Below are 20,170 nucleotides of genomic sequence, written 5' to 3'. Positions count from 1 at the left end.
AGGAAAGCACTTCAGCTACAACACGGTCTCATTCCACTGGGAACACACCACTAACCAGCACCTTCTCCTGCCTGTCAAACAAGATTTTTTCTAACCCAGTTCATTCCACCACTGACATATTCTATCACACTCCAAAACATGCAGCCACTGTGCTAAATGCACATGGATTTGCTTGTATTTCTTGAATATTTTTAAAACATGGAGAGAAAATATGACTTTTTCACAATGGACTTAAGAAACTGGGCACACTGCTCTAGCAAACTCAGGTTTCTAAGCCATCTTCCCAAGTGCATGCTCTTTAGCCCCCCACATTGTCCTACATCCTGCCTAGTCCCAGGCCTCTTGCCCAACAAACTCCAGTCTTCTCAATTCTCTTCCTCTAATTTGTTCCCTTTGCCTACCCCCATTCTCACTATCCACTGTCATCAAGAATATCACCCCCAACTCAGCTCTTCACTGTACCTCTTCCCAAAGTCTCTACCTCCTTTTTATCTCTTTGCCCAGTCAAGCTGCTCTTTCCCCCAGCTTGCTGTCCTGCCCCACTTCCTTCTGCCGCCAATTTCCCTAAGTTGTTTCCCAGCCTGCCCCTACAGACCTTTCACAATATTGTCTCCCAGCTCTAGCATCCCTTCAGAGGGATTCCCACACTTCTCAAGCCAGGAACAGCTGCTAATGCTGTGCTAGTGACAGCAGAACTGAGCATTCTTGTTTTGGCCCAGAAAGGCCTCCTTAGCTGGGCCCCTGTGCCAGGGAGAGCTCACTTAGCTGTATTGTATCATCATACTCATTGTAGGTAAACTCATCTCAGATTCAACTGCAAAAAAACCCAACATTTTTGCATCCTGCTCACCAAGCTTTCAGTTAACATTTTACCAAATTTGGTTATCTAGGAGAGCAAAAGGTATATCCTTCATAAAAACCCAACACGTGGTTTTCTGAAGCATAATTAGACAGAGAGGCACTAGAGAAAAAAAACAATCATCTTAGCATGAGCAGAAAATGGTTAACTTCTACCTGTCCATTTCTTGGACAGCTTGTAGCTGCTCTGTTGACCTTTTCCAGAAAAATCCTACAGCAGCCACACACCAATGCTGGAGCAGTCACACTCAGCAAGTCAGCATGGGTAGAAGGTAGAAACAAGTAGAAAAAGCTCCTGATGGAAACACCAGGTAGATCTTGTAGTAAATGTGCTGTCAGTGTGACGTAAAATATAAATGCAGAAATTTGTGGGCTTCACAAATTCCTTAGAATGTGGAACAAAAATAATCTTGCTTGCTCCCAATTTCAACAAAACTTTAATTTCTCCAGATGCAGGTTGCCTATCCCCAAGCTCTGATTCATATCACAATTTTATTATTTATTATTATTTCACAAAACAACTGAATGTGTCCCAGAGCTCCCCACTGCCAGCAAAGGTTAGCCCTGCTCTCCCCACCACCAACCTTGTGGCAGTCCCAGCTCATCCAAGAATGAAAGGCACTATCTTATGTCAGTGAGTCAGCAAAAAACACAACCAGGGAAAAAAGAAACCAAACACAAACCTTTCCTTCTAGCTTACTGAAGTGACTCAGCTCACCAATGAAAGTAATACAAGCACCATAACCAGCACAAGGAAGCAGAAAAAGTAGGTTTTTTCCTGTTTACAACATCATGGCATAGGTACTTGTTGAGCTCAGATTTTATCCCCACCATCTGACATCTGAAATTTCTAATATTATTGAATTATTACTGGAAAACGGGAAGCATCCTGTGGCATGAAAGCTCTTCAGAAAAATATTTCTAAAGCAGCAATATTCCACTGGCTTCACTACGACACATACAACCTGGTAAGTGTTTCCAAGGCAGAGCGCTAGGCACCTCTGCAAAGCTGAGTATCCTCTACATTGTAATTTACTTCCCCATTACCCAGCAAACTGTCACTCTTTTCCAAGGTACCTGCTTCAGCAGAACTGCAAGGATTTTTGTCGGGACACACACTTTGCCTCTTCTCATCCTACACTGAGGAATCCTACTTTTTGACAAAATTATTTGCACAACCTTTCCACTTCCTCTCTGCCTACTGGTATCTACCATCTGTTACTGTACCCCAAGGAAACTCTAGGATGAGCTCAAGTTACTTGGCAAGAACCTGTTACTTACTTCTGCTTCTCTGCCTTGTATTGCTGCGTGCAGTCATCAAAAAGCTTTTGGTTCATCTCCATGAACAGCTTCAGTGCATTGTAGATCAGCCCATGGATTGTCCTGCAAAGGAATGAGGAAAGGAGGACAACTCATGGTGGTATCCTCCAGGTTTTTCAGCTCTGAATTAGCACCAGCAGCAACTCACATCTTACAGAAATGTAACAAAAGATTTTCACATAGTCTCAGCTCTTAACACATGAAATCTCCCTCCATAAACACAGCAGTGACTATTGCACAGGGATGAAAAGACAAGAAAAGAAAGAGAAGACCACTGGGACAGTGCTGCTCGACCACAGAGCCAGACTACTGAGTGCAAAAATATGCATTCACACATTTATTCTTTGCAGTTAGAAACTGGAAAGGAAGGGTGCTAGGGACCTGCTTAGGGCTGTTCCCAAGGGGCCTTTACCTAATCTATGTGCATCCCAAAGTTCACCTTGGTTTCACAACTAGGTTTTCTTGGGCTGCTCAGTATTTGGTCATGAACCTTGTCACCGGGGAACCCAAAACACAGACATTCAGCAGCCCTGTAGAGATGGGAACCAGCACAAAGAATACCACAGAAGAAAAGTTGACTTTGTGTCAGCAGTTTATGGATAGGTTGTGCTGTGCGTGAAACCTCTCTGGGACAAGGACTCTCTCTCCGGGGGGAAATAAAAGTAAGTATTGAAGCTGTTTCTGAAATACCTGACCCAGAGGCAAAAGACTCAGCAGACTGAGCTCTGTGCCTCACAAGCTTTACAGATGGAATAAGGAAGAGAGATAGAACCCTGCTAGACTTACGCAGGTTGTCTGACAAAGTGTTAAAGTAGACAAGCTATGGGAAAGAAAAAGAGAATCTGAGGTATTCAACCTGCCCTGAGAAGATGCAGCTAGTGCTAAAACAAAGGCAATGAGAGATAAGAGAAAAACACCTTCAGGACTTCTTCTGCCATACCATTGGGAAAGAGACAAGAAGAACAGACAGAAACAGAAGAATCATGAATCTTGACTGCTGTGAAAAGGAAACAGAACTGGTGAAGGGTTTCAGACAGGAATATAAAGTCCTTTTCTGAACTTTGATCAGGAAGGGCAGAAACACTGAGTGTGTCAGCGTGCACCTTTCTGCACACACAGGTGTATGTGAGCACACACATCATACACATGTGCATGTGTGTATGTGCCTATCCGCACATACATGTGCCTGTTGGAGTGTGTGTATTTGTGTGTGTGTGCATTTATGTCTGTGCATCTGAGTCTACCACAGTCTTTAGAGCACATCCAACTGGTGGTTCTCTGGAAACAAGTTCCACCTCACAACCCTGTCTTTAGTACCACAGTATATTCCTATGCCGTGGCCTCACCCAGCTTCCCTAGAATTAATTATTTTGCTTTTTTCCACCTTCTAGAACAGAGAAAAAATACTTTTTTTTAATTTTGTGGGGTTTTGCTGGAAGATTTCACGATCTTGGCTGTGCACTAAGTACTTTTAACTAATTCATTAAAAGGAAGTAAGCTTTACAACTTGAATTAAACAGGTAAGGAATCAACTGGAGAAGCAGTTGGAAGACGGGAATTCAAGGGGAGAATGACAAAACAGACTAGTATCAAGGAATCAGAGGACAGTAATTTGACATGGGACACATGCCTGGTTAGTTCTGCTCTCTTCATTCTTCCTGTACTAAATGAGTGAGGCAGTGCATTAGCTAAGGTCTCTGGTCATGAAGAGCATATGAGTGATCGTTAGTTAAAAAGTAGCCAGAAGCCTGCTGGAAAACCAACTGCACATCTCCAAGAGATCAGCAGCACTAGTGGTAGGCAGGTATCAAACTCTGGGTAGACTCAGTGGCCCCAAGGTGGGTCACTGCAGGTGCCTTACCCCTCGAGAAGCAGGCCACTGAGGTCTGCAGTGGCACTTTTCCATCCTGATACTATTCACAACCCCCCTGGCTCAGCACCTGGTGTCAGTGAGTACCATGCACCATTGCACTGCAGCAGCACGCCCCAAGATGGCTAGTAGGTCGAGCAATCCTGTGTGCACAGCAAGTGCCAGGGCATGCAGAAAGACCTACTTGTTCCAGTGACTCTTGGAGTTCTTGTAGAGTGCTGGAAACATGATTGGGAGGATTTTGGCTGCGTTATCGCTGATCAGGCTCATGATATATTCATTGTTCCAGTAGTACAGCGCTCGCTCTGCCACCTGCAGTGGAGAGAAAGCCACCTTTGGAGAGGCTCCTTCCAGTAACACCTGTGGTGCACAGGGAAACTGTGGAGTACTGAGACCAGAGCTTGCCACCACCCGGCTGAGGAGCACATGCTTCCTGCCACAGCTCCCGCAGCAGGGCTGACCTTCACCAACTTCTGCAAGGCCATTCATCCCTGCTGCCCAGCTTTCTTTCCCTCAGCATCTGCCAGACACTTCTCACTTCCCTGGGGAAAACCTTATGTTCTTCACTGATGACTCCGACACCTTTTACACAACACTTGAGGACAGTGATGTCATCCACTCCAGGTCCCAGCTCAGACTAGCTCCAAGCCTCTTTCATTCCCTCAGACTGTCCTCTGTAGAGCTCCATTCCTTCCACTCCTCCCTGACAAAAGTCCCTCTGGGCTTTGGAGTATGCTTCAGTCACCAGGCCCACAATTCATCCCCCTGGTTTAGTAAGGGTGAAAATATGGAAAATCTTGGGGCAGTCATCCTGCTCTAACAAGACAAACAAGACTAACAGGTTTCTACATAGTGATAGATTCCAACACAAAATTCTTTATATTTAACCACAAATCTGGGCAATGCAGATCACCAGGCTAATTTCTGCATTTAGCACTAGCTTGAGAATGGCTTAAAAGCCTAGGAAGACAAGCATCCACTCTCAGTTTTGTATTTCAGGTGACAGAGAACTCACTATATTCCCCCTAGTGTATTGTTAAACATGAGTGAACAAAGTGAAATTAACCTTGTGTTCACTTACCTAGCTTTGGTTTCCAGTTATTAGACCTTTTTAAGCCTTTTTCTGCTAGATTAACACACAATCCATTCAGAGAAAACTCTGCCCCACCAAAGTGGTCAGACTTACCAAGAAGTCAATTCCTATTTTTGCTTTTAGACAAGCTGCAGACAGAGACTGTTCAACCTGAATGTATAGGACACTTTCAGAGATAATTTTCTTAGGCTGTAAAATGTTTGCACCTTCTCCAGGTTTTTCAGTCTTGTTTTTCAAAGAGTTGGCAGCAGATGAAGGCTGCTATCAAGTAAAGGACGCCCTTCCTCCAGCCTTTACCCTACTTTATTCAAGCTCCTTAGTTACCTATGGTAGCTCCCCTTCCACACCCAAAGGTCATGTTAGTCCTTTGGTTCCCATCACCACACCAGTAATCCATGTCCAGCTGGTTTCCATCAGGCTCCTGCAGTCCTTTCCAGGAAACAGTGATCTTTTACATACACATGTGACCTTGACTGACCTCATCTTTGGCTTGTAATCACATGATTTTGTACCTCTCTGTCCCAAAAGACAGACTGAAGCCAGTCTACCTCACTGTGCAGTCACACTCACTCTGGGATAGGGCTATGTCACTGTTTAACACCCCACCCTTACCAGGGTCAGCCATATGTTTCACCAGCAAGCTATCTTCTTCCTGGGCACTATTCATGGCAACCTAAACCAGTGAGCCAAGAACACTTGCTAGGATCTACTAGCAGGTCCTACAACCCTAAACATTTTACAGGAACTAGCCACAGAAGTTGTTTTAACCTGTTATTATAGCCAGCTTCACTTCAGTGGGAACAAGAAAGAAGCAGACTCTAGCAGTTTTTCCATACCTCTCTCTTTACAACCTACACCAGAATAATACAAAGTACCTTCTCTGCACACTGTCTCTTCAGCTGGCCTCCTTCCAACACTGCAGCCATCCTGGTTTTATTATGACAGGGTGATACTGGATAGATCTCCTCTATCTTTGCTAGCTGAAACAGGAGATGGCAAAGCACCTCTGCTCCTGCTCCAGCTCCAGCCTGCTGCATTACATGGTGCTGAATAGTACAGTGCAGCAGGAGGGGTTCCACCAATCCACTTTGCTTTCCCTTTGTATGAGTTTGCTCTGTGGTTGTAGAGAGGATTCTCACTGCTTCCCACCACATCATCCCAATACTCACCCTGGTCAGACCTCCATGTGCCACTGATCCACAAAGACAAATCCAAAAGCTGTGTTGTCACCCTCAAAAGACAGTGCCCTATGCCCCTTACCCCTTCCCTGAGCTGCATCCCACCTGGAAGTGTGGGCTGGAGACACACTTGGCCAACTGCCTGAACAAGGGTTCCATAACTTTGACAAACTCAGATGGCTCAATCACATCCAGAATCTCCTCCAGCTCATTTAAAAACATCACCTCCTTGGGACTGTGAGTTTTTGGCCAGAACTTCAGCAAGCCCACAATCACCTACAGAGGAGGATAAAGAAACAGCGTTAGAAGCTGAAAGTTAACACCAGCTGCAAAATACATTTTTAAGGCTCTGGTCACAACAGCAGAGTGGAGGAAGCAGCAGAAGAGGCTTTCTCAGGACATAAGGATGGATTACTGGGGAAGAAAGAAAAGCCCAACCTCTGCAAAGTTAGATGCAGGGCAGCAGCACTGTCCAGACTGATATGATTCTGTACTACATGCACAAAGCTGAGAACCACTTTTTTCAGCTTAACATGGAAGGTTCAGACCAGAGTGGGCAGTGGCTGGCAGAGCAACTATGCAAGATCAACAAATAATATTGAAAATGCTATGAAGATTGTCACTGAGGAATCATTATTCAATACACAGCAGAACACAACAAATATTTTTTACAAAAAGCAATGGATGGGTTTGGTACGAGGAAAAGGAAGTACCATTTCACACAAAAGTAATTGGATCACAGAGCTTATTCTTGCAAGACTTTTTGGAGTCTCAAAGTCCAAACAGACTCCAGAAAGGAGCAGACAAGTTCATAGAGGTTATACCTAATCATGATAATTAAATACGACAATGCAGATACAACTTCTGGCTGAGTAAACCATTCCTTACAAGATAGTGGAAGAATATACCAGGGGAAGGGCTATATCCCATTTAATGTTATTTATTTTTAATATTGCTTCCTTCCCTACCTATCTGCTTCTAGACATGGTCAAAGGCAGTCTCCAAGATCCTGCAGATCTTCACTCTGTTGGAGGCATTGGTTCTGCATTTACAGCAACACCAGCTCTGTGGACACTAGATTCACACACAAGCAGTTGCTCTTTCAAACTCTGTGTACTTCAGCTACCTGATCCTGAAGCCAGCACTTAAGAGGAAGTTCACAGCAGTGGATGAACAATGCAACAGCAAGATTAGAAACACCTGAGCACTGTTTCCACCCATTCAAGACTTGAGAAGCCAACAGTTTGGTATCCCCAGTGCCTGCCATTACTCAGGTCTGCCACTCAGGCAAGAGTCATCTTCAGTGACTCAGATGTAATTTCTCCTACAGCTAAGGCGGTGCAAGGAGTGTCGAGTCTGTCCTTGCTATTACTGAGCACATCTGAGGCCTTGCTCACCTGGTAGTCATTCAGACTGCTACTGAAAGAGCTACCATGTCAAGCCTGGCTGAGGAAGCATCTGGGAGGCCTGCTCCAAGTGAGTGTGGACCTAGTAAGTGATCTGGCTTCCTCCAGCACTAGTGCATTCAGCGCCTTGATGATGCACCCGTGATGATGCCTCTTGATGGACCCTCTGATGTCCTGAGAAAGCCCTCTAATTCTTCAAGACTCCAGTAACTCTAGTCATCTCAGGAGTCTATTCCAAACCTTCATAAGCAGAATCCTTCAACAGGACGCAACCTGTGGCAATGCAGCCTTGGTATGTCTGGTTGAGACTCAATGCAACACCAACTGAAGGTAATGAAATTGGGCCATCCCACCACTTTCCCCAAGCACCAAACCAGACCTGGGTCTTTACTTCAGGGGCCCAATAACCCATTCCCAGGAAGCAGTGATGACTTATGGAGCTTTACGATTTAAATAAGCTGCAAAATGAGTCCTCGAAATATTGACAGATTTCTATTTCTCTCTTCTCCCCTACCTTACAGTAAGTGCTTTGCCAGGACACTGCTGAGCTGGATGTCAGCCACAGGAAGTACTCATCAGGAAGCTACACAGTTTGTTTCACAGCAGGCTTTTGGGAGCACAGGAAATGGAGAACCCACATTTAAGGAAAAGCTGGGAGGTCTGCTTCAGCACTGCTGGTGTCAGAGCTGATGGAAAGCTGACAACAGCTGACCAGCTTCCACTGAGCACAGTCAGGCTCACCATGAACGCACACATTTCAGCTAGAGAACAGCACGACCTCAGAGAGTGTTACTCATTAAAACGCTCACACTTTCTGGTGCTCACTGCTGTACTGACACAAGTACGTGTTCTTTGGCCATCTGCTGTTTTGAGGCTGTGAAGCTCAGCTCTGTAGAAGACATTTCCTGGCCTGCAGTGGGTGGAGGAGAATCACTTGTGTCTGCTTGCATCCACTGCCAAGCCACCACACAGCCTAATGCTGCAGGTCTGCAATATGTGAGGTCCCCATCTACGCTGCTCTCGTGTTTCAGAACCTGTTTCCCAGTGCTACATCCTGAAAGGCAAATGTGTCTACAGTATGACTTAACAATGTGGAGGCAGCAAACTGATGCTAGAGCAGAAGGGAGAATACTTTCAGCATGGAATAGTGGCTGACCTTAGTAGACCTTTGTGTCCCACAGCTCCTAATCTTATTCCCACAGTTTTCCAGGCAATGTCGGCAGTCTGGAGTGAACTCTTCCTATTTCAGAGCCTGCATGAGCTCACCCTGGTTCCGTATCAGAGGGCCATGTACTTTCTTTCTGCAGCATCTGTCACTAGCTGAAAGCTCTGCCCTGAAAGGACAGCTTGGTATAGTGTTCCTTCTGCTACACTAAGATCTGAAGCAGAAAGGAAGACTAGAGCCCACATTCCTGAAGCTTTCAGGAGAGAATGCTACAGGCTTGCACATGAGCAGCACAGCCCCTTCTGCTCACAGCATACTGGGCAAACCCAGTAAACAATCCAGTTGACTTCCAGTCTCTCTAGCCTTTTTTTTCACTCTTGCTGTACTCCAAGGAAGCCATGAAGTTTTTTAGGACTTGACTGGCACACAGAGGTTAAGCAAGGTTACTCACTGGCTCTGTCAAGCTGCTGTCTTTCTCCAAGAACTGTACAACACAGTATGCCAGCTGCAGGGAAAAAAATGCAACAAGATTAGAGCTTCCTCAAGTGTACCTGAGATTAAAGTGCTACCACCACCCTAGGCTGGAGGTCACATGATGTTCTCTATACTGTATGTGATGAGCAGACAGTTGCACCTCCAAATGTATCCAGTTTTTCCAATGGTAAGTGAAGGCTCTAAGACCAAGCAGGCAGGGCCTGAGCTCAGGACATTAGTGTAGCATGAAGGACAAAACTTGAGCCACCTAGAGCAGTCTGCAGTTAACACATTCAAACGCAAGCACAGCTGCACACACAGGAAGGAACAAACCTATTACAACTCCCTGCCCCATAAAAACCAGGCTGGGAGAACAGAAATCACTGCTCAGTACCCATACTTTTTTTTTTTTTTAGCTTCCTAGTCTGAGTCCTGATCTTCTCAACTCTTCAATTATGTATTCTAAATTGCAAGAAATTAATCTACACCAGCCTAGCAGCCCACAACACTGATTTCTCCACATATCTCAGCACTGACTAATAGCTGACATGTACAGGCTAACGATGGCAGCTCAGATTTTCACATCTCTGGTTTCAGCAGGGCCCCAGTATCTAGCAAACTTCCAGCACAGGGAGGCAAAGCAGGCCACAGCATTAAGTCAACAGGCAATGGCAAGATACTGTCCTATCAGCCAGTGGCAAAAAGCACACACATATACATACACATGCAGACTCAGGCACCACAAATCTGGGGCAAACCACCAGAGTAACAGGCTACTACTGAGTCCAAAATATCTCAGAACAAGAACTTTGTACAACACAGTAACACAGCCCAGAGAATAGCTATAAGCAAGCCTGAACAATGGCTTTTGCAAGAATCACATTCTCTCCTGGCAACTTGAAGCACTTCTCACCTGTGGGTGGTAGACACTGAGAGACTTCACCTTGTGCAGTGGTAATAAGACCCTGATGAGGAACATCTTGTGCTCTTCCTTCAGAGGCAAAGCAAACCCATTGATTATGCTGAGAAGAAATAAAAGTCTCATGAACAACTTTATCCAGGAGAAATACAGTATCTCTCACTTCAAAAGAATCAGTGGCATGCCCTAACTCTCATTAGTAGTGTGAGCAAGCACCCACCAGAAGTGTGGCTGCTGCATGCCATGCTCAGTGAGAGTGCTTCCTCAGCAGACGTAGCAGGGAAATACCTCTGATGGGGCCTGGGTTCTGCTCTGCCCTGTTCCAGGCTGAGCCCCCACACCCACTGAAAAAGAACCTCTGGGGAAGGCCAGCAGAGGCAACTCAGTCCTCAAGACTTGTACATTACAGAACAGGCAGGAGTATGATAGCGTAAGAGAGGGCTGCAAACCAAAGGGCACCAGAAGCCATGAAGAAGGCTGCCCACTGCTGCAGTTTCTCAGGGCTGTGAGGAACTCTACTCTTCTACCACTTGCTGGGGCAAGACAGCAAGTGTGACTGGGCTCAAAACAGAAGAAAAATCTGAGGAGAAGAAGGCTACCACTGCATTTATTGCCAGGCTGAAGCCTACTTTCACTGTGTGTTTTGTCAGACTGAGAATCTCTAGAAGAGGTGGCTCATGCAAGAACTGCTGAAGGAAAGGCACTGCCAGCGCATGCAACACGCTAGGCTGGAAGGTCTCACTTATTGTAGGCCCTCTGGGATTTCAAAAAGTGCCCTTACCTTCCCAGGATCTCCAGAAGCTCTGCAATCCCATTGTGGTGCTCTGTTTCATAAATGAACCTTAAGAGAACAGAAGAATGAGAGGTCTTTGCCAAACAGTGGATATAGTTTGATAAGCAAAAGAACTAGAGAAAAGACTGGAGATGGAGAGTTCCCTAGCAAATAACAGAACTCCAAGATGACAAGGCACAGTTTGAGACAGAAGCAAATAAATTCATGGCCTTCAGACCAGCTAAAGCTCACAGGTCCCAACATTTGCTATGTCTGCTAAAGACACCGCTGTAAAGTCCTCACTGCTCTAAGAACAAGTGAATGCTGTCCCTATCTAAGTAGCATGAAATAACTAAGTCACTTAGCTAATCACTGTCTGGATTAGAGAGAATCACAGCCTAGTGGCCCGAATTTACCTCACTGGATTGTCCCACTCACTCACTAGGCCACTGGCACTAAGAAACATCTCACCTGTAAAATATATTGTTGATCTGCCGCCTCACATACGCTCGCAGACCCAGGAACTTCCCATAGATCCTGTGCAGAATAGTCTTTAGGAAGTCTCGCTCTCTGGGGTCTTCACTGTCAAAGAGATCCAGCAGCTGTGGGGAGAGAAATTCAGTCAGTGTCTACATACTGCTTGTCTGGACAAAGCTACCAGCAACACTGCTCTTGCTCAGCAAAAGTGGCTCTTTCAGTTGAGTGATGCCTTCAGCACCCTGAGCACAGTGGTGCCTTCCCTGAAACATGCAGCCTCCTAGTCACAAGCTGGAACCATCAGCACTTCTTTGGTCTTTGGAAGCACAACAATGGCCTACATGCTCTACAAAGCTGTGTGTTCCTGGGTTTCCCCTGCAAGGCCCCGTGTCCCTCTCCACCTGTACAATGAGTGATGAGTTCCAGGGACTACAGCTTGCACACACTGTTCCCCTGCACAGAGAATTCAGGCTGCTCGTTCAAGACTAGACAAAGGAAAAAAGAAAACCCACATTGTCAAGCACCTGCTGGCAAAGCTGGACTGTTTGTGTAACACCAAAATCTGCTGCCTGTCCTTCATAAAGGTGGTGCACAGGGGCAGGGACAATGATTACTTACAGATAGTACAAACTTCTGGTCAATGTATTTCTTGGCTACGTTTGGTTGAAAGTCAGGTGATTCCAGGAACCGGAGGAAGAACTCATACACCAGCTATGGAGGGAGAAGGAGACCATTTAGAAATCCCCTCCCTGACTTCTCACCAGTGTTTATGTCAGATTTTACGCCTTCTCTTTAAAGATTCAGGGAAAGGCTGAGAAGCCTGAATGGAAGCACTGAAAAGAGAAGAACCTCTGTTGCCCCACCCAGTGGTATCAACTCAGCTGCCCTTACTCTGGTGGGCAGGGGGCTGGTGGCACATGCCTGCCCACATATGCATGAGATCTCAACGCAGGCCCCACCAAAGACAACAACCACCTACACAGATGCAGACACTGGGCCTGGGAAAACTCTTCTCCCTCCTTTAGCCCATGTCTCTACAGAGAACAAAAACATTCAGAGGAGGTGGCAAAGGCTCAGGCCTCATTGGAAGCCCGAGACACACCAAAGAAGAACAGAAAAGCAGGGAAATTAAATGAACCCCAGGAAAACACATTGTGACTCCTGCCTCTTGGGGACTCACTCCAGATTGACTTGGCCCCACTAAGCCATGTGAGCTGCATACTGTGTCCCACTTGGACAACAAAGGGCAGCTTGCTTTAAGATGGCTACCAGTGCTCAGACAGCAACTTCTGATCCTGCTCTCCTCCTAGAGGGACAAGTCCATTCAAAGGATCCTTCTGAGGGACCACTAGGCCAAACAAGAGTGCAGCATCCCAAATGTCTGACTCTGGAGTTGAAGGAGGTATGGGGCCACCCATCCACAGGTATAGCCCAGCTGCCAAGGACACTAGCACAGAAAAAACTGAGGTGACAACCAAAAAACTCAGCACACACTTGCCACAAATCCATACTGGCTGCTGCTGACTCAACTCTGAGAAACAAATGCTTCCTAACATTCATAGCACTCTGGTGCTGAGGACACACCATTTCTATCAACACTCACATTTATATGTCAACTGCAGCAGTGAGAAGTGATGAAGCACTGCTGCAGAACTGCACCTTATTTCCTCTCTATATTTCCTGCTTCATTCTGCAGTGCCTGGCTCTTGTTCTGCCTTTGCTTGACAACATGTCCCTGTGCAAGTGCCTGAGGAGAACCCCATAAGCTTACCTCCTGACTTCCACTGCTGAACACTGCTAAATCATGCTCACTGTTGCTTTCACAACCTTTTCATCTAGTTTGTCTTAAAGTCCATTTCCCCGAGCACACAGCCTAATGAAAATATCCTTGGCTCCCTTTCACTCTTCCTACCCTATCTTGTCTGGTCAAACGTTTACTCCCAGTTAACCTAACAGAATTACACCCAGCATACAGGACACGTTAGTGGGTGCCACCACAGGTTTTGCTTTGACACCACGCAGTCCTCTTCCTCCATGTGTGTCCCAGGAAGCTGGGCAAGGAGAAGAGTGCTGAAGCAGACAAAAGTGCTATCTCCAGTGCTGCTGAAGCCCAAAGGATGAGGGCTCCTGAGCCTTCAGGAAGGACATCAACACCGCCAGGAATTGCTTCTTACATAGGCAATGCAGCACAACTTCCTCACTCCCAGAAAAGTGTTCACTCCCAACCTGCCTCAAGGCCACGTGGGACTACAGCCATCTGCAGATGAATGCTGCACACAGTCACCACCCTGCTTCCAGCACATCCCTCCTGCCTGCATCACCTACAAGTCACCTCTGACCCACAGGTGGCAGGCCTAGTCTCTCCCCTTCCCCACACCAGCAACACCTTGGGAAGCAGCCAGCAGCAGGGCTGGCAGGCTTCAGCACTGCATGGATTCTCAATTTCCAGGAGATAAATTCACCAGATCTATAGACCTTTCTTCTCCTCACCTGAAGGTGTGGCCAGGCAGCCTCTAATGTAGGCTCATCTTCCTCAGGGTCAAACTCTGCGCCTGTGGGATTGGATGATGGTGGCAGCGTCCGGAAGAGGTTCACTGAAAACTGAGGTGAGTGAAAAGGTGTATGAATGACATTCCTGCACCTCACAATGGTCCTCTCCCTAGCAAATCCTTCACTGCAGAGCAACACATTGTGATTTGTTGTACCCATAAACAGATCCCTCCCTAGAGGCTACGGGCTTAAAGTGTGCATGGGAACCCCACAAGTGCAATGTCAGAGACAAGAGCTTCCACCTCTCTCTGCAGCAGGCACTGTCTCCCCCTTCTCCCTTCTTCACTTGCTGGTAATAAGGAATGGGTAGGATTTGGGTCACACTCCTCTCTGACCAATCCCTGTTCCCTCCTCCCCTTCATGCTTCTGAAGAGTCCCTATTTCTTTGGCACACAAGCAAATACTGGCCCCATGCCCTACCATGATAACAGCCTCAGGATAGATGGCCTCAGTGACAACATCACGGTTGTGTGTGATGTATTCCACCATCTCGTTGAGACCTGCTCGTTTCACCTCCTTGAACTTCAGGTCACTGAGGGGGTCAGAGATGAAGTCAAAAAGCACGCAGCACTGCCGCAGCTTCTGGATGAAAAGCTCTTCTCGTTCGTGTGGAGGAGCATCTGTCAGAGAAAGCAGGCATGTCTGTCCTTACAGATAGGCAGAACATCTTCCTGGTTTCAGGCCCAGGTATCAGTGTTGTTTGCTCCCTGTCCTACATTCCCCCAAGGCCTGTAGCAGTCCCCCTTCAGCCGGTGGGGGAAGAGGGATAGACAGTGTTACTCCTGCTATGGAGATGGCACAGTGGAGGCAGAGGAATTGCAAGGTCTCTGGAACAATCTCATAAGGTGATTTCAAACATGGTAGCAGTTTCTCATCTGACAGGCATTGATCCCTTCTCAGGACAAAGTACACTGGAAAAGGAACTCAACTAGCTCCCATCACAGACCAGCAACACCCATGCTCCATACCCCACACCTCACAGTCACAAAGGGCAGAGCACACTGTAGGCTAACCCTCCTCCCAATAAGCAGCACAGAATAGAGGGGCCAAGGTGGCAGAGGCCCTGTATTAACAGCATTCTCTTTCTGATACGTTGCCACTGGAAATTACGCACTGCTAGGGTCAATCAGGCAAACTTTCCTCTTGCTTGCAGAACGGCTGCTGAACTGCAAGGCGGTCACCCTTCCTAAAAGGACTGCCTGTTTCTGTAAGCAATGTCAGCAATGGGTCTGGTGGAGTGACTGCTGAAAATGCTTTCTCCTTGTCTGCACTTAAGACACATTTCATTGCAGCGTTATGCACACTAACTGCTAATGCTGGGCAATTGCAGTAATGTGGACAAGTTCAACAGCACTACCACAATTTGAACTGGAAACAAAAGGAGGAGGAGGCCTGGTCCTCTCCTAGCAATGGGTAGCTGTAGGAACCAAGAGCAGTCTGAACCAGTATCTCCGCCAGGGTCGCTTTTGGTAGAGACCTTACACCACTACAGTCTGCCCAGAGAAGGTGCAGCTTGTCTTGCAGGTCAGCCCCACCCCACAGCTTCCTTACCTTTAAGGGCTGGGAGCTTTTGCAGTTCCCGGTTTTTGCTCAGATTGAAGCGAGAAGAGCTGTGCCGGCGCTCCTTCTTTACAATCTGGGGTCCCCCTGAGTACTTAATCTTATTCAGCTGGGTTGGCGGGGGAGCGCTGTTACTGGGCCGCTTATTTGAAGTTGGCTGCTGCTGCTGTGGCTGCTGCTGCTGCGGCTGCTGGGCCTGAGGAGGGAGAGTAAAACAACTCATAAGCTTTTGCCTACAAGCTTCACAAGGGACCGGACACCTTCAGCAGCTTCTTGGACTGAAGAAACCAGGCATGGTTTTCATTGTTGCACTCGCAGTTCAGGGCAGGCCTTTACTAGACCTGCTGGTCGCATTTGCAGCATACCTGCAAAGTGGACATCAGTTTTACTCATATCTGCAAGGTGCCACAAAGACACCAAAGAGTCTTGGCACACAAGGCGCTAAGGATGTGGAAAGCATAGCCACGTTTGCAACAGATTACAGGAGTTTGTTGGCACAAAAAAGCAGAAATAAGAACTTTCCGTGGTCCAAACAGAAATCTCAATGAACCCCCACCTCTGATCACAGTACTTGGTAAAACATGCAGCAAACAAGTTTTGAAAACCAGCAGGTCACTTCCTTATCCTTGTGCAGGGAACCACCTGGGAAAAAGCAAAGCAGGGTGTAGTACCAAGCAGACAATGAAAGGCAATAGCGAAGACCACTAAAGCACTGCTGCATCCACAGACCAGGAGCTGCTAGTCTATGAACCACACAGGCCATGCTCAAACCTTAGGTCCCAGGCTGTGAGCTTTCCCAACCCATCCTGGCTGCTCCGTCCATCTCCACCTCGTTTCACCCTCACACCTGTCTGGACTTCTCCCGTCATTTTGCTTTTTCCATGTCACCTCTTCTAAGCACACAAACCCTTTGCCTACACTTTCCTCCTCTCCACTTCACGCTTCTTAAACAGCACCTAGAGAGGCACTTTCTTATTTTTAGCAGGTGACCAGGAACCCAAGGCAGTGTTTGCTCAGCTCTGTTCTGACTTTACTGAAGTTTTGCTCGTTCAAAATTGGGCCACAGCAGCTCAATAACTGACCCTTTAACACTACACTGACCAACTCATAGAAAATGAAATATGGAAGAGGGCAACATTCCACCAGCAAGTCTATAGCAGAAGGCTCGGCTGGAAAAAGCACCCATTCTACTCTGGTTCTGCTGTGTGAGCCTAGCAACTGTCCCTTCCTTAGCTCTGCCACCTCCTCCTTGCTGACACATGAAGCCCAAGAGCTGCTGAATGAACCTGTTTAGGGGACAACAGGGATAGCACAATGTATGGGAAGCAGAAGTATGTGAAATCCTTGGACATCACTCCCTCCTTCCCCATAAACTTCAGCTGCCACATACAGCATAGTGGTATAAATATATACCACCCCAGACCACCAACTAGCAGGATTTTGAGGGAAAGCACCAGCACTGCGGAAGCTCAACACAGCTCTACTCCAAATGAAATATGGTCAGTCTCTTCTTGTGAGGAACAGCTCAGCTGCAGCTTTACTTGCACAGCCTTTACCCTGAACTGACTCCTGTTGGTTTCCAAAGAGGTGCAGCACTTTACCACAGTGCAAGAGTTACTGCAGCTGCAGCATGGGGGTAGGTAGCAAGAAGGAATAGGGAAAGCTGCTTACAAACAGACACTCCTCTATAGATTAGGTTCTGTAGAGCAAATGCAAAGACCCCCTGTGAAAACCAGCATCCAATATGAAAACACCAATTGTTTTGCCAAGCCATTACTTTGAACCAGAAATCAGAAATATTTTGGTTCTGCTCTGGCTCTGCTTGAAGGAAATTTTAAGTGGTTCTGTTTCAAGCTCAGATCCAAGCCAAGGTGGGTGGAGACAAGATTTGAAATATATTCAGTCTAGATTTGATCTGATTCCTTTCATTGAGCAGCACTGTCCCATGATGAGAAGAGAAAGCAAGATGAGCTTGTGATGAAAACAGCTGTGTCTGCCAGACAAAGCAGGCCCAGACTACTGGAGGCAACTTATCCTGAACTCAGTCTCTCCTCAGCTGAGCCAGGCTGAATCCTTTCTAGCAACCTTCCAAGAGTAAGAAGTTAATTCCTCACCCTGAATATTTGGGTATCAGGGTAACATGAGATGCTGTCCAGATGCTTTTGGGAAGGCTAGTCGCCTACTCTACATCACTGTCCTTCCACAGGGAAGAAGGGCAAAATCTGAATGCTGAGCCGCTGTGAACAGAAGATGTATCAGCAGCCTCACCCGTAACACTGAGGGAAGCAGGACACATGGGTCCTCCTCCTAGCTGACAGGACATGTCTGTGCACATCCCACCCACCCAGAAATGCCACAGGCTAATGTTCTGAGCATGGCATGTGTACTGCACACTAACAGGCTGTGGCCACACTGCCTTCACCAGGGGTCTGGAAAAGTCCTTGCCACTGGCTTTTACAGTCTTGAACAACTGGCATGAAGAGAGACAGAACACAACTTCAGCTTTAGCTGCTAGTTATTTACGAAACAGACAAATGCATGCAAAAATCACACAACCAAGTTTGCTAGAGAAAACCCAGTGATGGGGGAGGTCAGATAAATTGTTACACTGCAGTGCTCAGAGGATTTTAGGATGGACTGCTTCTATATGGACTTGCTGGCATCAAGCTGAATACTTGCTTTCAGGAGGTGCTTCCTGTGTCAAGCCTGATGTCCTCCCGCCTTTAACGCCTCCTACCCTGGCTACATGAATCAGGAAGAGGCTAAGTTTCTTAACACCTTCTCTGAAGTCTCCATCCCTGAAAACACAGCAGACTGCTAAAACTGAAAGCTTTTCTCTTCATGCACAGGTATCAACCTCACTGATTCTTTCCCTGACATCACCACCAGCTGATCACCTCATGGCCGCAGGCACACATCCACCTGCACAAGCTCAGCCCCTTCCCGGCTGGCAGGGCTCACACCACCACAGCAGCAAGCGCTGAAGGGACGGAGAGGAGCACAAAGCCGTTCGCCCAACCACAGCGCGGCGGCCCCACCTTTCCTGCTGGTGGTGGAGCAGCTACTTGTGCCTTCAGCCCAGACTGCAGCCGCGTTCAAACTCCTCCAAGCACAAGCTCCCCTGCTTAACAGCGCTTCCTCCCCGCTGGTTCCCACCACCTCTCCTCCTTGCTGGGAACTTGCCCGCGCAAGTCAATGAGCCCCAGACCCTTGGCTTGTTCTTGTGCCATTTCTCTTCACTCCAGGCTCCAAGGGACAGAGACCCTGTTCCCTCAGCCACCATGAGCTGTGCCAGCTTCTCCTCTGCTCTCCTACCCATGCATGACCTCACCTCTGCAGTCACTCCTACTGCAGCTGGGTGCATCGACACTCTGAAAGCCCTTCTGCCTCACTGGTCCCTTGAGCATCCCCCGCTTGCTAAGCTTCTCAGCCCAAATCTGCTCTCAGCTCCTCCTCCTCAGATGACTCTTCCCATCCCTCAAGTCAGTACCTGCTCCCTTTGTCTGCTGTTACACAGCTTCCCCACTAAAACCAAGCTCTCTGCCTCAGAAGTTACATCAACACACTGTAATGCCTGTCTCTGAATAATGAACACCAGGTACTGCAGTAACAAGCCCCATGGTGATATCTGCAAAACACGTAATACAGCAGCTCAGTGAAAAGGAGCACCCCCTCCCAGAGCTGCAAATCTCATCATCGAAGCTCCAGGCTGCCCTTGAGGCTGCAGAGCAACTCCTCTTTACTGCTGCTGCTAATCCCTGCTCCCACTTCCAGGTCATTAACTCTTTTCCCCACCCAGCTGCCTCTCCCAGTCTTTCTGGCCAGGAGGAGTAACTCCTTCTCATCCTCTCATTCCACAATGCCTTGGACCTCTGACATTTTTTCTTTTTTTCCTCCTTAAAACAGCCAGGCAAAAATTTGCTCTGTTCCTATTTTCATCATGTTCCAGAGGGAATGAACTAAACAAACCTTTTATTTGCCATTCCCTGCTCTCGTGATTTCCTCCACTGCTGCTGTCTCCTCCTGAGCAAACTGCCCCCCCAAAGCCAGGGTCTGGCCAAGTTCTGCTAGCTTTTCACCTCAGAGAGCTTCACCCTGAGATGGACATCTAAAAGAGCACTGCACTATCCCTGTATTTATGAGGGAGCTCAAACACTTTTTTTTTCCCTTGTGGGGATGTGCCTACTTTTGAACATATCTGTCCTTTCAGATCAGCTCTTCTAAAAGCTCCTTTGCTGCAGAAAACAAAGCATTATGCTTAAGGGTGTCTGGACTGACTCCTACTCTCTTCATCTCCCTTCACAGGGATCCCCATAGGAGGTCCCTGTCTGCTGCACTTGCTCAGATCTGTCAAACCAGAGCTGCTCTTCAACAAGCTTTACTCATTCCACCAGCCAGACAACTTGCCCGCAAAACAAGTCACAACTTTTTGGTACCAGGATAAATTAGGGCTGAGTCCTCCCCTGCTCCTTGGAGGAGGAAAGTGCATACTAGAAGAGGGCTGCCCAAAAGCTGCTCTCTCCTGCTG

At 47.3% G+C, this 20,170-nt stretch overlaps 1 protein-coding gene across 2 annotated transcripts in view; it reads right to left on the bottom strand.

The window, feature by feature from the left end:
- Window positions 1-20,170, bottom strand: part of PPP2R5D (protein phosphatase 2, regulatory subunit B', delta) — a 26,792-nt gene that overhangs the window by 4,426 nt on the left and 2,196 nt on the right. Inside the window, exons 2-12 of one of the 2 annotated variants that reach the window (XM_009997557.1) lie at window positions 15,703-15,838; window positions 14,503-14,678; window positions 14,023-14,133; window positions 12,151-12,243; window positions 11,527-11,657; window positions 11,065-11,124; window positions 10,278-10,386; window positions 9,342-9,395; window positions 6,425-6,595; window positions 4,233-4,360; window positions 2,140-2,241 (exon numbers count right to left, since the gene is read on the bottom strand). In XM_009997557.1, coding sequence (XP_009995859.1) covers window positions 2,140-2,241; window positions 4,233-4,360; window positions 6,425-6,595; window positions 9,342-9,395; window positions 10,278-10,386; window positions 11,065-11,124; window positions 11,527-11,657; window positions 12,151-12,243; window positions 14,023-14,133; window positions 14,503-14,571 — 1,028 coding nt within the window. In that variant the 5' untranslated portion in view covers window positions 14,572-14,678; window positions 15,703-15,838. Of the gene's footprint in view, window positions 1-2,139; window positions 2,242-4,232; window positions 4,361-6,424; window positions 6,596-9,341; window positions 9,396-10,277; window positions 10,387-11,064; window positions 11,125-11,526; window positions 11,658-12,150; window positions 12,244-14,022; window positions 14,134-14,502; window positions 14,713-15,702; window positions 15,839-20,170 lie in introns of those variants that run through there. The other variant, XM_009997558.1, reaches the window with a different exon arrangement.

Source organism: Chaetura pelagica, unplaced genomic scaffold (genome assembly GCF_000747805.2).
Source record: "Chaetura pelagica isolate M959 unplaced genomic scaffold, ChaPel_1.0 scaffold505, whole genome shotgun sequence".
Lineage (NCBI taxonomy): Eukaryota > Metazoa > Chordata > Aves > Apodiformes > Apodidae > Chaetura > Chaetura pelagica.
The sequence above is the reverse complement of the archived record's forward strand: the minus strand, read 5'-3'. Positions and strand labels throughout refer to the sequence as shown.